General features: G+C 37.7%; 2 protein-coding genes and 1 pseudogene across 3 annotated transcripts; 1 reads left to right on the top strand and 2 right to left on the bottom strand.

The window, feature by feature from the left end:
- Positions 1-1,349: 1,349 nt before the first annotated feature.
- Positions 1,350-17,747, top strand: LOC149042389 (uncharacterized). Its single transcript, XM_089213578.1, has 10 exons — positions 1,350-1,434; positions 1,692-2,026; positions 2,599-2,740; positions 3,528-3,866; positions 13,174-13,302; positions 13,560-13,894; positions 14,462-14,603; positions 15,395-15,651; positions 16,198-16,310; positions 16,972-17,747. The coding sequence occupies exons 1-10, from the start codon at positions 1,350-1,352 to the stop codon at positions 17,009-17,011; spliced, it is 1,917 nt and encodes a 638-aa protein (XP_089069704.1). The 3' UTR covers positions 17,012-17,747.
- On the bottom strand, positions 6,488-10,550 carry LOC149042390 (dehydrogenase/reductase SDR family member 7-like; annotated as a pseudogene). The gene is made up of 6 exons (XR_016188630.1): positions 10,279-10,550; positions 9,820-9,941; positions 9,574-9,731; positions 8,448-8,497; positions 7,341-7,457; positions 6,488-6,655 (listed from the first exon to the last, which is right to left on the bottom strand). The product of XR_016188630.1 is annotated as a dehydrogenase/reductase SDR family member 7-like (transcript).
- On the bottom strand, positions 17,742-20,989 carry LOC113682620 (uncharacterized). The gene is made up of 3 exons (XM_027199777.2): positions 20,623-20,989; positions 18,942-19,011; positions 17,742-18,445 (listed from the first exon to the last, which is right to left on the bottom strand). Exons 1-3 carry the CDS (start codon positions 20,807-20,809, stop codon positions 18,217-18,219), a joined length of 486 nt encoding a protein of 161 aa, XP_027055578.2. The 5' UTR covers positions 20,810-20,989; the 3' UTR covers positions 17,742-18,216.
- Positions 20,990-21,365: the final 376 nt, after the last annotated feature.

Below are 21,365 nucleotides of genomic sequence, written 5' to 3'. Positions count from 1 at the left end.
GATATCTTTTCTTTAATTACCTCTTATACTTCAATTGGTCTCTATTATCAATGCAGGGATACACGCGGAGACACTCTCAAAATGTAAATTTTTTTAAAGAGAATACTTTGTTGGTTGATTTTTGCAACGATTCCCAATATTCACAACATGGGCGAGGGAAGAACTCGGGAATAAAAAGGTAACAGAAATCATAGTAGGAGAATAGTTCGAGACAAATAAGATTTTTACTGTGAAACAAGAAATCGGTCAACAAAAGACCGCAGATGTCCTTGTGAAATAAATATTTTACATTACTGGGAAGACAAAGAGAAAGTTAATATCTAAGTTTGCAGCTATCTGACAGAAACATTTTTCGTGTAATGCCGAAACTGTGCAATTTGAATTGCTATATACAGTGGAATCTCGATTTCACAAAATGCCCGAGGGACTGGCAAAACTGGTTCGTTTTATCGAAAACCTCGATTTAACGAATTTGCGTGAAAACAACCAAGTTGTTCGTTAAATCGACGGCTTGATGATAATTTTTTTCTATTTTTTTAAATCATTATAATTTTTTTGTGGTGTGATGTTACGCTACTCTGCATTTTTGTAATAGTCTTTTGACGCTATTGTGTGACGATAAGGTTTTCGTGCACAACTGAACTCTCGCAGAAGGCACAACAAAAATGGGGGAAAAAAAAGCTTTGTAGAGACAACTCGGCAGTGGAAACGGAAACTCGTCACGATTTCCTAGTACACTGTGATCTAGCTTTTACGGAAGTCAAGGATAAGACAGCGCTTTGGTTCCACAGTAGACTTTATTACTACAACTGACATGACCTTTAGCATACTCAACTTCGTAATCAATGTAATCGGAACGCAGTCGTCTATGTAATCGAAAAAGCTTTACAATGAACTTGCTTAAGTATGAACTGGTGTGAGAATTGTCAAATTAAGGAAGAGGATACAATAAACTCTAGGCCATTAAAAATAGGAAACTGAGGTGAGAATTCACAGCTCTGATATTGAAAAAAAAAGGGTTTGATAACATCACGTTCAGGCTTCATGGCTTCGTTCTGATTGGTTAATTTGGTTGGGGCAGATGTTGGCCAAACTCAGAATACTTAATATGTACCTTAAACAGTAGGATGTGACTCCGCTCTAAAAAATGGGAAAAACAAATTTAAAGAGTAGATATTATCTCAAAATTTATCCTCAGGTTAAGTAAATAGGAAAGTTAATTATCCGGCTAAGTAAACTGACTTTATTGTTATTTGATGAACAGGCTCTCACTATCTATCAACTTTCTGTGGTTGGTTGATTGTACTGCGATCAAAGAACTGATTAATTATCCTGCATCATTGCTGAAAATGAAACACCATTTTGAGTTAGCTCGCACCTTATCGTTTTTCTACTGGGGAAGTTATCTTTTCCACTGTACCACTGCTTCAGAAGGTAAATAACCTAATGTAAGTGTCTACGAAGTTTCTGTGCTAAATTTGCTTTAATTGTCAATCTTCGTCACTCGATAAATTCTCGAGGTTTTAAGAGGATAGACAACCTTTCCCTTCGGTATCTTAAGTAATTGTATGTGAAGATGTTCATTAAGCACCTGTTCTTCCAGGGGCTGGATTTTTCTGAACGTGAGATATTTATTTTGTCGTTAGAAGACGTATTTGTGCTTATTTTTTTACTACTGGATAAACTTTTAGAATGCGAATACACGTACCCTCTTGGCATGGAAAATGGTGCAATATCTGATAGTCAAATTAGCGCCTCTTCCCAATGGGACAGCAGTCTTAGCACCAAAAATGGCAGACTACATCATGAAGAAGGCCCCGAAAAAGGAGGAGCCTGGTCAACGAGGAAAAATAATGATAAACAGTGGCTGCAGATTGATCTGAGAGATCAACAGACCAAAGTTACTCGTGTAGGAACGCAGGGAAGGAATGGAGATAATCAGTGGGTTACAAATTACAAACTGCAGTATGGTAATGATGAAGGAAGCTTGCAATATTTCAAGGAAGAAGGACAAAGTGCCGATAAGGTAAGATTGCAAATTTCATGCAAATGTTCTCAGAACGTATACTTCCATACATTTGTTCGTGCATGCGTCTTTTCGCAAGAATAATTAAAATAATTTTAAAATGTGTTTAAAAAGAAAGAGTACCAAGTGGACCACATGTACATAAGGTTTTGATATCCTTAGCAAGATCAGTTGAAAGCATGAATGAACCGAGCGTACTTGACAGCTTAACTAGAGGAAAAGCTCTCAGAAAAGAGAGTTAATTCCTCTTGTTAATCCCCTAAAACCCAGAAGTGATCAACAATTAACTTCTCTCCTTAATATCCATACATTATCCATCAAGCAGTTCAAGAGAATACTCAGACAAACTTATCAGATATGAGTGTTTATCATGATATGACACCAAATTGTAATAACTGTTATTTACATTGAAATGCATTGCAGCTATTAGGGAGAATCACCAATCAGATCTAAGGAGTTAGGGTGTTGATCAAAACTGGCAGGTCTAAGCTGCCAATTCTTGAATTTTATCCACTATCAGTAAATATTTTCAAGGGCTGATTTATTATTAATTCCTAATTTATCCTATTAAGGAGTTTAATGGAAACACGGACAAAGACACCGTTGTGGTAAACGTCTTAAACCCACCAATCACTGCGCGCTACATTCGTTTCCGACCGGTAGCTTGGAAATACCATATTTCAATGAGAGCAGAGCTGTACGGCTGTCATAGAGGTAAACGAAAATTGCTCTTTTTAATTATTCAATCTATTGCCGTGACACCACTTAGCTTTTAGGTTGCTCCAGGCCCTGAGTCAGAGGAGGCAAGTGAAAGCAGACGAACAACAAATCGCGCCAGTGGTCGTTAGGGACACGGCTCCCTAGTTTGTTTGTATGTTTTTTTGTTTTTTGTTTTGGAGAACAACTGCTGATTTTTGTACGCCGGCCTTCCCATCTATTTCCATTTAGTGAAAGGATGGTAGAAGCAGCACTTGTGTTTGAAAAAAGGATTAGTGAAAAATTCTTTGTTCCTGGTTGCGCATCATAGCACTGATGCCCTTAGGTATAGAAATGGAGGCCACAACTCAATCGTGTGCTGTTGCTATCCATGCCACTCTTCTTGAAATAGAAAAAGTGACTGAAGAGTTTAAGATGTGAAAGGAGTCGTACATGAAAAACAAACAGAACATTTGATAAAACGTAGTAGTCAGAATTGTACAACTTGCTTAGGAGGCAGTCGCTTTCTTTTTCTAACATGCTAAAACAGCTCTTTTTATATAAAAAAAATATGCTCGCCAAGTGCAAAAATCATCTTAGCTCGAAACTCCTGTCACAACAACGTTTACAACCGGTACGTTTACTTTTTGAGTCTTAAACAATCATAAGTTTCTCACATGATCAGTAACTAATTGAGGACACCGCTTTGATGATTTCGTCAGATTCACTTCGTTAAACATATATTATTTCACTTTTTTTACTCCTATCGTTGCTTTATATCACTATTTATCCCACTTCTTTGCAGATTCCTGCCGATCTCTGAAATTCACCCCATCAGTAGATGGCCGCGCCCTCGTGGGTCACGTGATTAAAAACATTACTTTGCACGTGGGTATGCGTCATTCCTGTAGAGGAAAGTGTGTAATTGATAATAGCTGCGCATCATTTAACATCGGTCCATCAATAAACGATCAAGTGCTATGTCAGTTGAGCGATTCTGATCACGTTAGACATCCTGAAGACCTGAAACCACGAGATGGATTTACCTACACTGGTACTCAGGTAAGATTACCGAAAAAATCACGTATACCTCCATGTAATTCTGCAGATTGTCTGATGACAGAGCTGAGAAAGAGGATCACTTGTCGGAAACTTTTGTTGGATCACGGAGAGAGATAAAAGCATGCAAACTTAAACAACGGCGAAGTTTTTCAGCCCTGGGTAAGAGGTTAGTGGTGTGGTCAAGGTTACAAATTAAGTTACAGAGCTTTTCACCCCGAAAGCCAGCCATGTTGATACTCTGCTGCGAAGTAACGTACACAAATGTAGTTCGATCCCAAAAATGTACCAACTTCAGTCCTCACACTTTGGTGAAAAGCTTAGACCCCCCTTTTTTCCCTTTGTTAACTAAAATTACATGGATGGTCATCAGCGTTAAGTTTTAATCGTTTTGAAAGCATCTGGATTGATTTATCAACAGGATAACAAGAGTTAATTTTAGAAGATAGCTCACGCTGGTACTTCAAGTAATCAATGAAACCATCTAGGTGGAGGGGTTGTGATGTAACTTTTTTTCCCATCATCGGTTTTATAAAGAGCTTGAGATAATTTCTCCTTCACCTTTTTGTACCTATCAGAGCCCTTGCTCCAGTGATCCTTGCATGTTTAATGGGACGTGCCTGAGGGGATTTACATATTAAAAAATACCTCTGTGTGTGTCAAGATGGTTATTGGGGAGAAAACTGCGAAAGAAGTGAGGCATACTGCGCATGCTACACAAGACTCAGTTTTGTTCGATACAGTGGCGAAATAAGTAAGCATGCTTGTAACGCGCGAGAAATTTTAGGTGTGCAAAGGAATGGAAACGACAGTATTTCTTCAGTAACAGTATTGCGGAAAAATGGCGGCATTTTAAAAATTTCCATTGTTTGCTTTCATTTTGCAAAACAGATAACATCCTTGGAAACTTCCCTGTAACATATCTCACTCAACAGAAAAACAATTTGCTGTCACAGATGTGAATTTATGGACTAAGTAGAGCATCCGTAACACGGTAACGAATTTCGTAGTGACTGCTATTGCCTTTGCTTTCTGGCTAAATTTAAAACTGCTTACGATGACCTTTAATTTAAAAAATGCTTCCTAACCTTCAGACCTTTCCATAACCGCAACCTCCATTAACTGTTTCCTTGTTTCACATTAATTACTGTCCAAAAAAGTGTGAAACGATTTTCTGTCCGTTCATCAACGAAAATCATTCACGCTAAAGTCACAAAACGCTCCCTGAACGCGCCATATCCGCCGAGCATGCGCACTCATTCCGCCGCTGTACGGTATCGTTTTGTACCATATATTCAGTGCTTATGAAATATATCCTAATCATAACTCAATCAGGTAAAAGATATGAGTTTCGGAATGTTTAATTCCTTGACAGACCACCCTTGATTATCACTCAAAGCATTGGACTGATGAAAATGAGACAATTCTTGAACACTTCCTTCTCAAAGATCTGTCTTGGTATATAGATCGACCCACAGCTCAGGTTCATTGTCACCATCAAGCAGACCGACTCTATTTACCGGGTCGTGACTCGCGAAAGTCGCTTATTGGTTTACAAGCATCTTTGTAGTGTTACTGTGGTAAGGAAGGATTCAGTGCTGAATGCTTTTATAGGAGAAATGCTCAAGCAAGAATTTCATGGTCGCTGACAATGAAGATGACTGCTTCTCATGCATTTCTAGAATCAGATTTGGTATTAACTGTTTTCCGAACGATAGTATCAAGTGTGGAAATTTTTCCTCAACAGATAATGGCGAAGCGAACATCAGAGCAATGGGCTTCATATAAATGCAGTGACTGAAAAGTGCTCAGATGCCTTTAAAGCTTTTACTATGAAGGCCATTTCCCACTGCAAAGAACAGTGTGCTCTCTCATGGTAATTTGATTCCACCCATCTGCATTTATCTGATTCCACCTTTATATGGCAATTGATCTTATCGTTTTCACCCCAAGCTAACTAACTGTCATGACGTCTATCAGACAAACAGACAGGCATGAAAAGTCCTTCTGATTGTCTCTAGTTTTAAGCCCACCCACTGATTTTACCTGTTCTCTCCACGGCATACCCGTAACTTGATTAGGCAAAAAATTGTTTCCTTCCGTTACGGAAGAAAATAATATTCAACCAAGTAACCATATAAAAACCACTTTTTATGACTCTTTCGCCTATTTATTTTCAGCAAATTTCATAAATTCTTATCAAAATTTTAAATGAGAATATTCCTTGAACAACGAAGAATTTCAGAAGCTCTTATCCTAACGCGCTCAACGTAAGCACAGTTTCATCCGATCCTTATTAGCTCGCTCAACGGAATACGCAGCTATTGAAGTCGTACTGAGTCTCAAATTCAAAGAGACATGGTAGAGTGTGCCTAGTTCACCCAGAATGTGGCTTTTCGAAGGGTGCTCCTATGACCAAAACAATTTCTGCAAGGAAATTTCATTTGAGTTAGTTTTTACAGTAAGTGCAGTGATTGAAAATTTGGCCTTGTAGGAGCCTCTTGTAAGGCGTCCAATCATGAGCTGCCATTTGGACTCAAGAGGAATCCTCATTCCGTGGTAAACCTCCACATTTCGCTAAATGGCTGAAGCCACGTAGACCTGATTGGAGGATGCATAATAACATTTTCCACTAATACCATAGTGTACTGGGAGACAGCAGAGGCAAAACAGATGTAATACAACTGCCATAGCTTATAAATTACCTTACCAGTTCCTGACAAGTGGTAGATACTGTGAAAGATACAATTCTATCATTCGTTTTGGAATAGCAATCCACACTTCATTCAAAGCATTTGCCATGGCAATAATACTAAGATGCACGCATCGTTCTGTTTTGATGGCTGTCACAGGAAAGACTTGATCCCTGCGAGTCTGTAAAGTGAACGAAAAGTTTTTTTTTTAAAGTCATACAATTGTGCAAGAGAGAGATGTCCTGAGATGTCCTGTGGAATAAAGAAAACTTAGAAGATTTGATGTCTTAGCTTAATCATCTTTTGCTAGAGTTTTTCCACTGAGTATCTCAAAACCAAAACCAAATGAATCACCACAACCAATCAGAACACAGGTTAACCCTTTAATTAAGATCCCATATCAACATGTATATTCTTGTCACTGTTCTCTGTATGTTTCTTATTTTACTGATTGAGAGAATTTGTTCAAACATCAAGACAATTCATCTTTGGTGATCATTTCATTTATTCTCGTGATCTATACATTTGATCAGGTAGTGATATTGTTGGGAGAAATTAGATGCTGGTCACTATTGGGGCTTAATGGGTTAACATCACCATTACCCAATGAGAACTCAGAGTAACACAAGCAATCTCTTTGAAGTGTGGGAAAGTGCAAGTTACCAAGTTGGGATTGATTTAAGTTTTGCATCTGATTGGTTGAGAGGCACCTAGTCCTAACCTAAAGGAGGGGGGAAGGAATGAGTCAGCTATGAAGGAGATTTTAAATGTGTGTATTAAAACAACATTTCCCCTTGATTTGGTTCAACCATGCTTTTATTTTATATAGTAAATAATAGTATGAAAGGTGGATTTAATTAACATACCTCAATATTCTCTCGATATGCATTTTTTAAAATGTTTGAATACACTAGGCCAGGGCATATCATTGTGACACCAACATTCTTTTCATGGACTTCTATGTGCAAAGTATTGAAATAACCCTGTAAATGATACAAGTATATTTATTACATACTGGACAGCAATTTTGTTCTAATTTTTAAGCTTTAAAAGAGTAACTGGAGATTTTTCCGTACAAGAAGTTTACCCCTACAACCTATACAAGTTTGCCCCCCGAAGTAAAAACAATTCAGCCCCAAATCATTAATTCACAAAAATTTAGCCTGTAGAGCAGGTGTGATTTTGGCAAGCAAGTGCTCAGTAATTTCTTAACAAAAATTATAGTCTCCAACTTTGATTTTAATGGCAGTGGAAGGCTGGAGAGAGAAAGAAATTTGTACCAGGGGGGTGGTCGATGGTCAAAAATAAGGAGAGGGGTGGGGGTGGGGAGTAAAGATTAAACATGGCCAGCGAGATAAATGATGGCGAGCTTATAATGTTAGCTCACCATTGTTTGTCTAGTACCCTTTAACTTCCAAGATCTGATTGTTAATTCTCCCCTCTAGCTGCTACACATTTCCTTGTAAATTAGTTATGAGAACTTGGTGCTAGATCAAGATAGCAGCTTCTACCTGATAAGTTCAAATATTCTCTTTACCTGTTTGCTGAATAATGTATGGATAACACAGGGAGAAGTTTTATGTTAATCACTTCTGGGAGTTAAAGGGTTAACCTTCATTCACTTTCCAGAAGTCCTCGAAAAACTTGTTAGTCTGTCCCAAGTGTAATTCCTAGTACATGGTTGACCTTCCAACCTTTTTTTTAATTTATTTATTTATTTTTTGTCCTGAATGGAAGATAGGAAGGATTCAAACTCAGAGTGCTTCAAGTTGCATTAAGAACTTGTTCATATCAGCCCAAGTCTACGAGTAGCCAAACTTGATCAGAATATGTCCAAAGACATATTAAATATTTCTTTAAGAAGTCATGAAAAGTGGACACAATACCTGCCTGTAATGCTTTAGTGTATTTGGTAATACATATCATATAATCAGTAACAGAAACAGTGCAATATGTCAGTTCTAGTCAATCACCTGAAGAGCATGTTTGAAAGCTGCATACACAGCTGTATTAGGTCCTGCTGCTGCAAAATGAATACCAGCTAATTAATATCCTACTTGTCTTGAGGCATTCATCAAATATAAAAAGAAAAATGTGTTACCATGATAGTACCTTGTGCAAATAATATAACATGCTAGAAATGGCATGTATCTTATACTTAAAAGGGTGAAAGGCTTGGCCTGCAACTTATACATGTAGTGCATACAGGGAAGATGAAGTTCATTAGATATTCATGATTTCTCTACTCAACAACTGACAGGTTCAGGGAATTATTTTCCAGTAAAATGGGATGGCTTAAAACAACTTTCAACTACATAAAACACAAACTGAGTCAAAAGGGACCTCAAAGCCCAAAAGTAAAAAGTGATCTTAGCCATGTGTCAAACAAAGTTACATGTGCTACGTGTTCTCTGTTCTTCAATAAAAAATTTTTGCTTGCAGAGATATTCTCGTAGGACTACAAAATTTTCTGTTTCCCTTTGGAGTGCAAATCCTTAAATTTTGTTTTGCTTACTCAGCGAATTCACTTTTCTGGATAAACACATGCAATCTTTCAGCTTTTATGTTAAAATTTAACCCTTTAACTCCCATAAGTGACCAAGACAGAATTTCTCCTTACAATATCAACACAATATCAACCAGATAATTAAGTGCTGATAATTAGTTGATCCAATACTAAATTCTCTGAACTAACATTATAAGAATAATATGGTTGACTATAAGAAGAATTACAAATTTGAGCTGAGAGTTAAAACCCTTGTTGATGATCTAGGCACCTAAGGAAAAATATGTATAAATTTTCCGTGAACTCCACCCACGCTTGACTCAAAATGTGTATCTGTGAGGTGGTATCATATGAGGACTGAGAAAAGGTAAAGCCTGCATTAATGCTTTAATGCAAAATTTTCAGCATGTGTGGCTGCTCTTTTCTCATGAAAAGTACCCTCTCTCCCTTCCCTCCCTTCAGAATGATATATTACTTCCTTCATTACGTTTATGTTGTAATGCAGAATTTTCAGCATGATGTATATTTTACTCCCACCCACCCCCCACCCCCCCTCCTCTTTGCCCCTCTCTTGAGTGAGATATCAAACTTACCACATTTCCCAGAGGCACTACTTATTACAACAATTTGACCATTTCCTTCTCCAATCATGTGGGGCAGAACAGCTTTGGTAAGAGAGATTGTCCTTCGTACATTTGTGTTCAAGACTGAAATATCTACAAATTCCTGCATTATTCACTAGAAAATCAATCTGTCATTAAGAAAACATAGTACATGTACGCTTTGGTTCGAATATCATTGAAATTTACAGCAGAACACATTAAAGCAGAGATCATGACCTTGCCAAACTGTTGAAGAGCTTTGGTAACGCAGTCTTCGTGAGAAGCGAAATTTGTAATATCCAATGGCACAACAAGAAAGTCTTCCTCAAATGTTAATGGAAAAAGCTTTCCTGCCAAGCCTATGTAACAAGAAAACAAAGACTATTATTTATAGTTATAATATATAACTGAACTTCAATCATTTTTTGGAGCAACTGCAGAATACCCTGCCACTTTGGTCCACCTCATTTACATGTGTCGGGAGGCTTTGAGGATCGAGGCATATCACAATAAACTTATTCAATGACATGTAAGTGAGTCGCCTTCTTTTGGTTTGAAAATTTTTTGAAACTGTTTTGAGAAATTAATTGAAGTATAAAGATTCTTTTAAAAGCTCCGTCCCCCTATGCCACTACTTTCCCTCACCTCGTGTAGAATTAAGTTTTTAGAACTAAAATAACTTGGAGTAAAACTTACTCATGCACTGACTTTTCACTCTGTCTAATTCGTCTTTTCTCCTCACTGATAGCACCAGTTTGCAGCCAAATTCAGTTAGCTTGTAAGCTAAATGTTCGCCGATTCCGCTCGATGCACCAGTAATCCAAATCACTTTACTTCGTAATCTTTTATCCGGTGGCTTTGCAAATCTCTCGTAGAAATGTAGTGACTGCATCGCAATCGGCAAAATAAATTCTCAAGATGTGCGAGACGACAAACAGAAAAACACATATCTCGAGGAAACCTATCATTTTCTATAAGATATTGATTAAGGGTGGACAGCTAGACAGGTTTCGTGGACACTAATGACTGACCAAATGGGAGACCTGGGTCTAAAAGACAGCAGGACCACAGGGCACCTAGGTGTTGAGGCAATAGAATGACTTCATCAAAGTAAGTCCCTTGACGGCATGACTTGTATTTTTCTAACTTCTTGAAATGTCTGGTCACTTGCCCTTATTTTTACGAACGTTTCGATTGTTTTTTATAGCTTTGTGCGACAGCTGTTTTCCTTTGAAATGTTTGACAGGAAATTGGCGGAGTCGGCCAAAAATTATTCACTTAGTCATGCTCCATGTTTGACCGCTGTGTTGCTGTGTTGTGGTCTCGTTAAAAATTTTGCCCTCAGGAGCTACGAAATGGGTAAGTAAGTCAACGAAATTTACTCAAAGAATTGCAGAAGTTGCATTCAGATTGAGCTTGTTTAATTTTGGAACAACAAAACGCCCAACGAAGCACGAACAACTGGCTATCACCATGCAACGTCAGTCATCTTCAATTTCTTAGTCGGCATAACAAAAAAAGTCTACCTGTGGGGTCTGTTTTAAAAGAATGAAGAGCAAATATCGAAAAAATATCAAACTAGAAGTTCAGTTATTAGTCTCCTGGAGGTACGTTTCACATCTTGAACGCAAAAGTTAAATCTGAATTTTAAAAGTAAAGAAAACTGTTTCAAGTTTGATGTCAAACGTTACATCGAAATTTAAGAAACACAAGCTGTTGAAGATAGTCGGGTAATTATAACATATATCTGATATCTTTTATTAATTACTTCTTATGCTTGAATTGTTCTCTATTATCAATGCAAGGATACACGCGGAGACACTCTCAAAATGTATATTTTTTTAAGAGAATACTTTGTTTGTTGATTTTTGCAACGATTCCCAACATTCACAACATGGGCGAGGGAAGAACCCGGGAATAAAAAGGTAACAGAAATCATAACAAAGAAGGAGAATAGTTCGAGACAAATAAGATTTTCACTGTGAGATAAGAAATCCGTCTACAGAAGACCGCAGATGTCCTTGAGACAAACATGTTTTACATTACTCAGAAGACAAAGAGAAAGTTAATATCTAAGTTTGCAGCTATCTGACAGAAAAATTTTTCGTGTAATGCCGAAACTGTGCAATTTGAATTGCTATATACAGTCGAACCTCGATTTAACGAAATGCCGAGGGAGTGGCAAAACTGGTTCGTTATATCGAGGGTTCGTTATATCGAAAACCTCGATTTAACGAATTTGCGTAAAAACAACCAAATTGTTCGTCATGTCGACGGCTGGATAATTTTTTTCTATTTTTTTGAATCGTTATAATTTTTTGTGGTGTGATGTTACGCTACTCAGCATTATTGTAATAATCTTCAGACGCTATTGTATAAAGATAAGGTTTTCGTGCACAACTGAACTCTCGTAGAAGGCACAACAACAATGGGGGAAAAATAGCTCTGTAGAGACAACTCGGCAGTGGAAACGGAAACTCGTCACGATTTCCTAGTACACAACGATCTACTTCAAGCGAGCTTTTACGGACTTCAAGGATAAGACAGCGTTTCGGTTCCACAGTAGACTTTATTACTAGGTCGGGCCAACAACTGATATGACCTTTAGCATAATCAACTTCGTAATCAATGTAATCTGCACGCAGTCGTCTATGTAATCGAAAAAGCTTTACAATGTACTTGCTTAAGTATGAACTCTAGGCCATTAAAAATAGGAAACTGAGGTGAGAATTCACAGCTCTGATATTGAAAATATACCTCTCTTAATTAAAGTAGAACAGCTTAGGAAATAAAAGTGGAAAAGCAGTTAAAAATTTCTGCTTATCTATGCAATTTCCGCTTATCTATGCAAAGTTGGTGTGGGAAATTATCGTACGAAAGGAAACTGATATTACGAGCAAAAACTCAGCTGCCAACTACCATGAGAGCTAATTTTTTCAGAAAGACCATTAAAAGTTATATTTACCTAAAAATTTCACAGACAGTGGTCAACAAAAGTACCGACATGTAGCTGTAAAATGAAAGCAAGCAACAAAACAAGAATCTCTTAGTTTACTACTCAAAAACCACTGTGGCTTTTTATATTTTTTGATTTACTTAGACTGAAAGAACTTGAATGAACTCGAATAAAATAAAAATGGTTGAATATGAAAAGTTTACGAATAAATATATTCCAAACAACCATATAGAAAAATCAATATATTTTCCCGTAACAATCGAGGTGGTAAGTTCTTATCTTAAATTATTTTAGTACTTCATATGCGTGATAAGGGTAAATTTTGAAGGCTCGTTGATTTAAAATTTAAGGGTTTAATAACATCATGTTCAGGCTTCATGGCTTCGTTCTGATTGGTTAATTTGGTTGGGGCAGATGTTAGCCAAACTCAGAATGCTTATGTACTTTAAACAGTAGAATGTGACTCCGCTCTAAAAAAATGGGAAAAACAAATTTAAAGAGTCGATGTTATTTCAAAATTTATCCTCAGGTCAAGTAAATGGAAAAGTCAATTATCCGGCTAAGTAAACTGAATTTATTGTGATTTGATAAACAGGTTCTCACAGTCCATCAACTTTCTGTGGTTGTTTGATTGCACTACGATCAAGAACTGTTTAATTATCCTGCATCACTGCTGAAAATGAAACACCATTTTGAGTTAGCTCGCACGTTATCGTTTTTCCTCTGGGGAAGTTATCTTATCCACTGTAACACTGCTTCAGAAGGTAAATAACCTAATGCAAATGTCTACGAAGTTTTCATGGTAAATTTGCTTTAATTATCAATCTTGGTCACTCGATAAATTCTCGAGGTTTTGAGAGGAAAGACAACCTTTCCCTTCAATATCTCTAGTATTTGTATCTGAAGAAGTTAGACAAGCACCTGTTCTTCCAGGGGCTGGATTTTTCTGAACGTAAGATATTTATTTTGTCGTTAGAAGACGTATTTGTGCTTATTTTTTTACTTCTGGATAAACGTTTAGAATGCGAATACACGTACCCTCTTGGCATGGAAAACGGTGCAATATCTGACAGTCAAATTAGCGCCTCTTCCCAATGGGGCAGCAGTGTTAGCCCCAAAAATGGCAGACTACATCATGAACAAGGCCCCGAAAAAGGAGGAGCCTGGTCAGCGAGGACAAATGATGATAAACAGTGGCTGCAGATTGATCTGAGAGATCAACAGACCAAAGTTACTCGCGTAGGAACGCAGGGAAGGAATGGAGTTAATCAGTGGGTTACAAAGTACAAACTGCAGTATGGTAATGATGAAGGAAGCTTGCAGTATTTCAAGGAAGAAGGACAAAGTGCCGATAAAGTAGGATTGCAAATTTTATGCGAATGTTCTCAGAACGTATACTTCCATACATTTGTGCATGCGTCTTTTCGCAAGAATAATTAAAATAATTTTAAAGTATGCTTAAAAAGAAAGAGTATCAAGTGGACCACATGTACATAAGGTTTTGATATCCTTAGCAAGATCAGTTGGAAGCATGAATGAACCGAACGTACTTGACAGCTTAACTAGAGGAAAAGCTCTCAGAAAAGAGAGTTAATTCCTCTTGTTAACCCCTTAACACCCAGAAGTGATCAACACTTAACTTCTCTTTTTAATATCCATACATTATCCATCAAGCAATTCATGAATACTCAGACAAACTTATCAGATATGAGTTTTTTATCATGATATGACACCAAATTATCATAACTGTTATTTACATGGAAATGTATTGCAGCTATTAGGGAGAATCACCAATCAGATCTTGGGAGTTAGAGTGTTGATCAAAACTGGCAGGTCTAAGCTGCCAATTCTTGAATTTTATCCACTATCAGTAAATATTTTCAAGGGCTAATTTATTATTAATTCTTAATTTATCCTATTAAGGAGTTTAATGGAAACACGGACAAAGACACCGTTGTGGTAAACGTCTTAAACCCACCAGTCATTGCGCGCTACATTCGTTTCCGACCGGTAGCTTGGAATGGCTATATTTCAATGAGAGCAGAGCTGTACAGCTGTCATAGAGGTAAACGAAAATTGCTCTTTTTAATTATTCAATCTACTGCCGTAACACCACTTAGCTTTTAGGTTGCTCCAGGCCCTGAGTCAGAGGAGGCAAGTGAAAGCAGGCGAACAACAAATCGCGCCAGTGGTCGTTAGGGACACGGCTCCCTAGTTTGTTTGTATGTTTTTTTGTTTTTTGTTCTGGAGAACATCTGCTGATTTTTGTACGACGGCCTTCCCATCTATTTCCATTTAGTGAAAGGATGGTAGAGGCAGCACTTCTGTTTAAAAAAAGGATTGGTGAACAATTCTTTGTTCCTGGTTGCGCACCATAGCACTGATGCCCTTTGGTATAGTAATGGAGGCCACAACTCAATCGTGTGCTGTTGCTATTCATGCCACTCTTCTTGAAATAGAAAAAGTGACTGAAGAGTTTAAGATGTGAAAGGAGTCGTACATGAAAAACAAACAGAACATTTGATAAAACGTAGTAGTCAGAATTGTACAACTTGCTTGGGAGGCACTCGCTTTCTTTTTTAAACATGCTAAAACAGCTCTTTTTATATAACAAAAAAATATGCACGCCGAGTGCAAAAATCATCTCAGCTCGAAACTCATGTCACAACAACGTTTACAACCGGTACGTTTACTTTTTGAGTCTTAAACAATCATAAGTTTCTCACATGATCAGTAACTAATTGAGGACAGCGCCTTGATGATTTCGTCAGGTTCACTTCGTTTTATACATATATTTTTTAACTTTTTTACTCCTATCGTTGCTTTAATATCACTATTTATCCCACTTCTTTGCAGATTCCTGCCGATCTCTGAAATTCACCCCATCAATAGATGGCCGCGCCCTCGTGGGTCACGTGATTAAAAACATTACTTTGCACGTGGGTATGCGTCATTCCTGTAGAGGAAAGTGTGTAATTGATAATAGCTGCGCATCATTTAACATCGGTCCATCAATAAACGATCAAGTGCTATGTCAGTTGAGCGATTCTGATCACGTTAGACATCCTGAAGACCTGAAACCACGAGATGGGTTTACCTACACTGGTACTCAGGTAAGATTACGGAATAAATTACGTATACCTCTATGTAATTCTGCAGATTGTCTGATGACAGAGCTGAGAAAGAGGATCACTTGTCGAGAACTTTTGTTGGATCACGGAGAAAGACAAAAGCATGCAAACTTAAACAACGGCGAAGTTTTGCACTCTGGGTAATAGGTTAGTGATGGGGTCAAGGTTACAAATTAAGTTAGAGAGCTTTTCACCCCGAACGCCAGCCACGTTGATACTCTGCTGCGAAGTAATGTACACAAATGTAGTTCGATCCCAAAAATGTGCCAACTTCAGTCCTCACACTTTGGTGAAAAGCTTAGACGCCCTTTTTTCCCTTGTTAACTGAAATTACATGGATGGTCATCAGCATTAAGTTTTAATCGTTTGAAAGCATCTGGATTGATTTTAGAAGATAGATCACGCTGGTACTTCAAGTAATCAATGAAACCATCTAGGTGGAGGGGTTGTGATGTAACTTTTTTTCCCATCATCGGTTTTATAAAGAGCTTAAGATAATTTATCCTTCACCTTTTTTGTACCTATCAGAGCCCTTGCTCCAGTGATCCTTGCATGTTTAATGGGACGTGCCTGAGGGGATTTACATATAAAAAATACCTCTGTGTGTCAAGATGGTTATTGGGGAGAAAACTGCGAAAGAGGTGAGGCGTACTGCGTATGCTACACAAGACTCAGTTTTGTTCGACACAGTGGCGAAATAAGTGAGCATGCTTGTAACGCGCGAGAAATTTTACTTGTGCAAAGGAATGGAAACGACAGTATTTCTTCAGTAACAGTATTGCGGAAAAATGGCGGCATTTTAAAAATTTCCATTGTTTGCTTTCATTTTGCAAAACAGATAAGATCCTTGGAAACTTCCCCGTCACATATCACTCAACAGAAAAAAAATTTGCTGTCACAGATGTGAATTTATGGACTAAGTAGAGCATCCGTAACACGGTAACGAATTTCGTAGCGACTGCTATTGCCTTTGCTTTCTGGCTAAATTTAAAACTGCTTACGATGACCTTTTATTTAAAAAATGCTTCCTAACTTTCAGACCTTTCCATAAGAGCAACCTCCATTAATTGTTTCCTTGTTTCACATTAATTACTGTCCAAAAAAGTGTGAAACGATTTTCTGTTCGTTCATCAACGAAAATCATTCACGCTAGAGTCACAAAACGCTCCCTGAGCATGCGCACTCATTCCGCCGCTTTACAGTATCGTTTTGTACCATATATTCAGTGCTTATGAAATATATCCTAATCATAACTAAATCAGGTAAAAGATATTAGTTTCGGAATGTTTAATTCCTTGACAGACCACCCTTGATTATCACTCAAAGCATTGGACTGATGTAAATGAGACAATTCTTGAACACTTCCTTCTAAAAGATCTGTCTTGGTATATAGATCGACCCACAGCTCAGGTTCATTGTCACCATCAAGCACACCGACTCTATTTACTGGGTCGTGACTCGTGAAAGGCGATTATTGGTTTACAAGCATCTTTGTAGTATTACTGTGGTAAGGAAGGATTCAGTGCTGAATGCTTTCATAGGAGAAATGCTCAAGCAAGAATTTCATGGTCGCTGACAATGAAGATGACTGCTTCTCATGCGATTCTAGAATCAGATTTGGTATTAACTGTTTTCCGGACGATAGTATCAAGTGTGGAAATTTTTCCTCAACAGATAATGGCGGAGCAAACATCAGAGCAATGGGCTTCATATAAATGCAGTGATTGAAAAGTGCTCAGATGCCTTTAAAGCTTGTACTATGAAAGCCATTTCCCACTGCAAAGAACAGTGTGCTCTCTCATGGTGATTTGATTCCACCCATCTGCATTTATCTGATTCCACCTATATATAGCAATTGATCTTATCTTTTTCACCCCAAGACAAACTCTCATGACGTCTATCAGACAAACACACAGGCATGAAAAGTCCTTCTGATTGTCTCTAGTATTAAGCCCACCCACTGATTTTACCTGTTCTCTCCACGGCATACCCGTAACTTGATTAGGCAAAAAATTGTTTCCTTCCGTTACGGAAGAAAATAATATTCAATCAAGTAACCATATAAAAACCACTTTTTATGACTCTTTCGCCTATTTATTTTCAAAAAATTTCATAAATTCTTATCAAAATTTTAAATGAGAATATTCCTTGAACAACGAAGAATTTCAGAAGCTCTTATCCTAACGCGCTCAACGTAAGCACAGTTTAATTCGATCCTTATTCGATCGCTCAACGGACTACACAGCTATTCAGGTCGTATTGAGTCTCAAATTCAAAGTGACACAGTGGAGTGCGCCTAGTTCACCCAGAATGTGGCGAAGGGATGCTCCTATGACCAAAACAATTTCTGCAATGAAAATTTCGTCTGAGTCAGTTTTTACAGCAAGCGCAGTGATTGAAAATTTGGCCTTGTAAGAGCCTATTGTAGGGCGTCCAATGATGAGCTGCCATTTGGATTCAAGAGGAATCCTCTTTCCGTGATAAACCTCCACATTTCGCTGAATGGCTGGAGCCACGTAGACGAAAGACTGCAGATGACATGTGTCGCTAACAAGTTTCAATATTCTGATAAGCGATAGCGGCTGGGTTCACTGGTCGCTCGACATAGAATTGTCTAACTAAGCAAACAAGTTCTTCATAATTTCCCTCCTCTTTTTCAACTGTTTCTGAAGGTACACCTTCTAAGTTTTCTTTGTTTTCGGCAGCAACATCACTATTTTTTCCTTCTTCATTCCTATGAACTTTGCTTTGTGTAAAATGCGTGCTTTCTTGGTCCCTGCAAAAGAATCGTGTTCCGCTGTAAGCTTATGTGTACAAAATTCTGGGAATCAACGTTGTAACCGCCTCCATCCTTTCCCTTTCAAGAATTATGTGAACGCAATAAGGCGAAAGAGTTAGCCTTTGAATTATTTTCGCAATCCTAATGAATATCATGATCTGTATACTCAATTTAGTTAATAAAACTGAAGGAAGAGAGAAAAAAGGATAAATGAACATCCATCAAGTATGGTGAATTTGAGGGACCAAGGAGCAGGAAGCAAGCCACCGCGGTACAAGCTAAACATAGCATAGTTAGGGGGAGAACTCAGGGGCTACGTTAGAGAATTGTCTAGGGAAGTCTGGGATGGGAGGAGAACTCAGGGGCTACGTTAGAGAATTGTCTAGGGAAGTCTGGGATGGGACTTTTATGGACGAAATACAGTAGTAGCTAATATAACTGTATAAATTCTCCATTTAACTCTAGATTAACTGAACAAAATTTTTCAACTTACGTTTTTTGTCCGCTGCAAAGAGATGCTCTGTGTAATTCTGCTTGATTGATATACTTGCCTTCATCAGTACCTGAAACGAAAAGCACATGTACACTACTAAATTAAAAAGCTTGACGTTTTCTGCAGTTGCTGTCTATTTGCAGTCTTGTCAGACCTGGTTTAGGCAGAGACAGAAGTCTTCTCTAGGTTGTAATTCCGAATATTTTACCACACTCAAAGCTCTTATGTCTGAGGTTTTTTTATTCTCTTTGAAATTTGGTCTGGCTTTAAAGCTATTTTTTTTTCTTAATTCATGTGTTTAATTCTAATCTATTGGCAGCCAATTTTCCTAATCATTCTTCTGTGCAAAAATCACACTTTCACTAATTACATGTAAAGGCGAGAAGCGTTGAATATGTCGGGTATGTCAAATTTCGAGATCAAAACCGTAATGGTAATAAAAGAAGACTTGATTAATGACATCAATTCTAATTTCTTTGTGGTCCTATGGCAAGAAATTGCGTTCTCTTTGTAGGTTCCATTACCTTAACTATGAAAATCAGCACTTAAAATGAGAATTATTTGTGAGCAACCAATATATGCAGTTTCATTTTTGAATCGTAATTTCGAGCTTGTCGATGATAATTATGGCATCTTCATTTTAAAAGTTTGTTGTTGGTTAAAGGGATAAAATACAGCGAGACCTCTGGATTAAATTGTTTTGGCACAAACATGAGGATTGAATACTGTTATTGGTCATGGGTGGGAAGCATAAGAGCTGCCTAATCTTGGGTTCCAGTTTGAGTTGATATATAATCAAATCAGTTGTCTATTCCGTTTCGACATGAAGACTGCAAGCTTTTGATAAGTCACAGTTCATTTGAAAGAAATTTAATCGACATTTGAAATCTTAAAAGGCTTTTTACACATTAAAGAAGGCTATGTAAGATCAAACATCTCGCTGCTTTCACCATACGAGGGTAAGAATTTAATGCGAGTAAGCTTCTCGTCGAGTTGTTATCAAGTTATATAATGAGAAAAATGAAAGAGATTCTGTGAGGTTACGAAGGCTTATCTGAGGAAAGTTAGATTGCTTCTGAGACTGCAAGATGGCAAGGTTTGGAAATGCAGTATTTCTTAAGGGTTGAGTTCAAATCCGTTCATAAATAGCCTTAAAACAAAAGACCAAAGAGACGAGGAGGTGAACTAACACAGTTCGCGTTCCTTTGATTTGCATTGCGCGTAAATTTGATATACAGACTTGTTAAAATTTTCGCGAACGAAAGCTGAAATTACATTTAAAAACAGGCACAATTGCTCTCTAAGATCAAGTTTCGTTTTTTAAGTATTTTGGAGGTGTATCGACACAGACTCAAGCAATATTTATTCAGTCTCAGACGGTGGTTGGCAAGTTTCCGCTTGTTTTCTTTAAAAATTATCGCCTGATCAAACACCCGCAACTTCTCTTTTTCACGAATTTCTTCCCTTGTGTCCTTATGCTAATTTATCCCCTACGCATTTGTATGTTAAATGGTTTTCATTCAAAGGATTCTCCTCGAGAAAAGACAATGGCGGAGAGTTCATCTGTAACATAACAGGTGGAACTGTCACCTATAGCTATACAGACGATTCTGGTTTAAAGAATTCGCTATCTTTTTCACACGGAATAGCTGACGGAAACTGCAGAGATAAGAATGGTTACCTTCTAAAGATGGCGATTCAGTGGAGCGTGGAGTGATTTGTGTCAATAGTGAAGCTTTATCTGTGTTTTCCTGTGGTGATCTTTCACGACTAGAATTTCCATTCTCGGCAGTAAACTCGATATTTATCAATTTATTATACGCCGCTTCCACAGTTCCTCTGTTTTCAACCGGGCTCTCTTCGGCCATGCTGTCGCTGCAAGTAATTGCAACTCTTCTCGAGCTAAACAGCGGAAAAGAAAATTTCTACGGAATATACTTCAACAATATTCCAAATAATTATGCGGTTGCCCTAGAGTTTTGTCACAAACCACTCGATCTTTCGTCTCAAAATTCATTCGGCCGTTTCGAGTCAAGCCACAACAGTCATTTTCATTGGTCTAGATGAAATTGTCACGTTATGAATTATTCAAAAACGACAGGTGTTTAGGATTTTAGTCACTAAATTTGACATTTTTATCATCGAATGATTGCAAAACACATCAACCTCACAGCCTCGGCGCTCGGCAAGGTGCCCTTCATATGAAATAAAACAAACACCGTGGTTACAGTTTCTCTCGAAGGACTCAAATGCATTTCATAAGAATCTGATATTTTGACAATGAAAACGCTCTACTAAAGCGGATATTTAATCCATTGATAGCTTTAGGTAACATGATATGGTAAATAGCATAAAAAATTCTGAAACACTTTGAATAATTTTTCAGCGGAAGCGTCTTAAGCCTAAATTTATGCCAAATTTCAA

This window comes from Pocillopora damicornis, chromosome 7 (genome assembly GCF_964200805.1).
Source record: "Pocillopora damicornis chromosome 7, jaPocDami1.2, whole genome shotgun sequence".
Taxonomy (NCBI): domain Eukaryota; kingdom Metazoa; phylum Cnidaria; class Anthozoa; order Scleractinia; family Pocilloporidae; genus Pocillopora; species Pocillopora damicornis.
This window is presented reverse-complemented; position numbering and strand designations above follow the sequence as displayed.

Bases quoted from the DNA above. Each gene is read 5' to 3' on its own strand.
- LOC149042389 (XM_089213578.1), top strand. From the start codon at position 1,350: ATGAAACACCATTTTGAGTTAGCTCGCACCTTATCGTTTTTCTACTGG. The intron at 1,435-1,691 runs GTAAATAACCTA...ATAAACTTTTAG, and splicing joins CTGTACCACTGCTTCAGAAG to AATGCGAATACACGTACCCT. The intron at 2,027-2,598 runs GTAAGATTGCAA...TATCCTATTAAG, and splicing joins AAGGACAAAGTGCCGATAAG to GAGTTTAATGGAAACACGGA.
- LOC113682620 (XM_027199777.2), bottom strand. From the start codon at position 20,809: ATGGCCGAAGAGAGCCCGGTTGAAAACAGAGGAACTGTGGAAGCGGCG. The intron at 19,012-20,622 runs GTAACCATTCTT...TTTTCGTTTCAG, and splicing joins TGAATCGCCATCTTTAGAAG to GTACTGATGAAGGCAAGTAT. The intron at 18,446-18,941 runs GTAAGTTGAAAA...ATTCTTTTGCAG, and splicing joins CTTTGCAGCGGACAAAAAAC to GGACCAAGAAAGCACGCATT.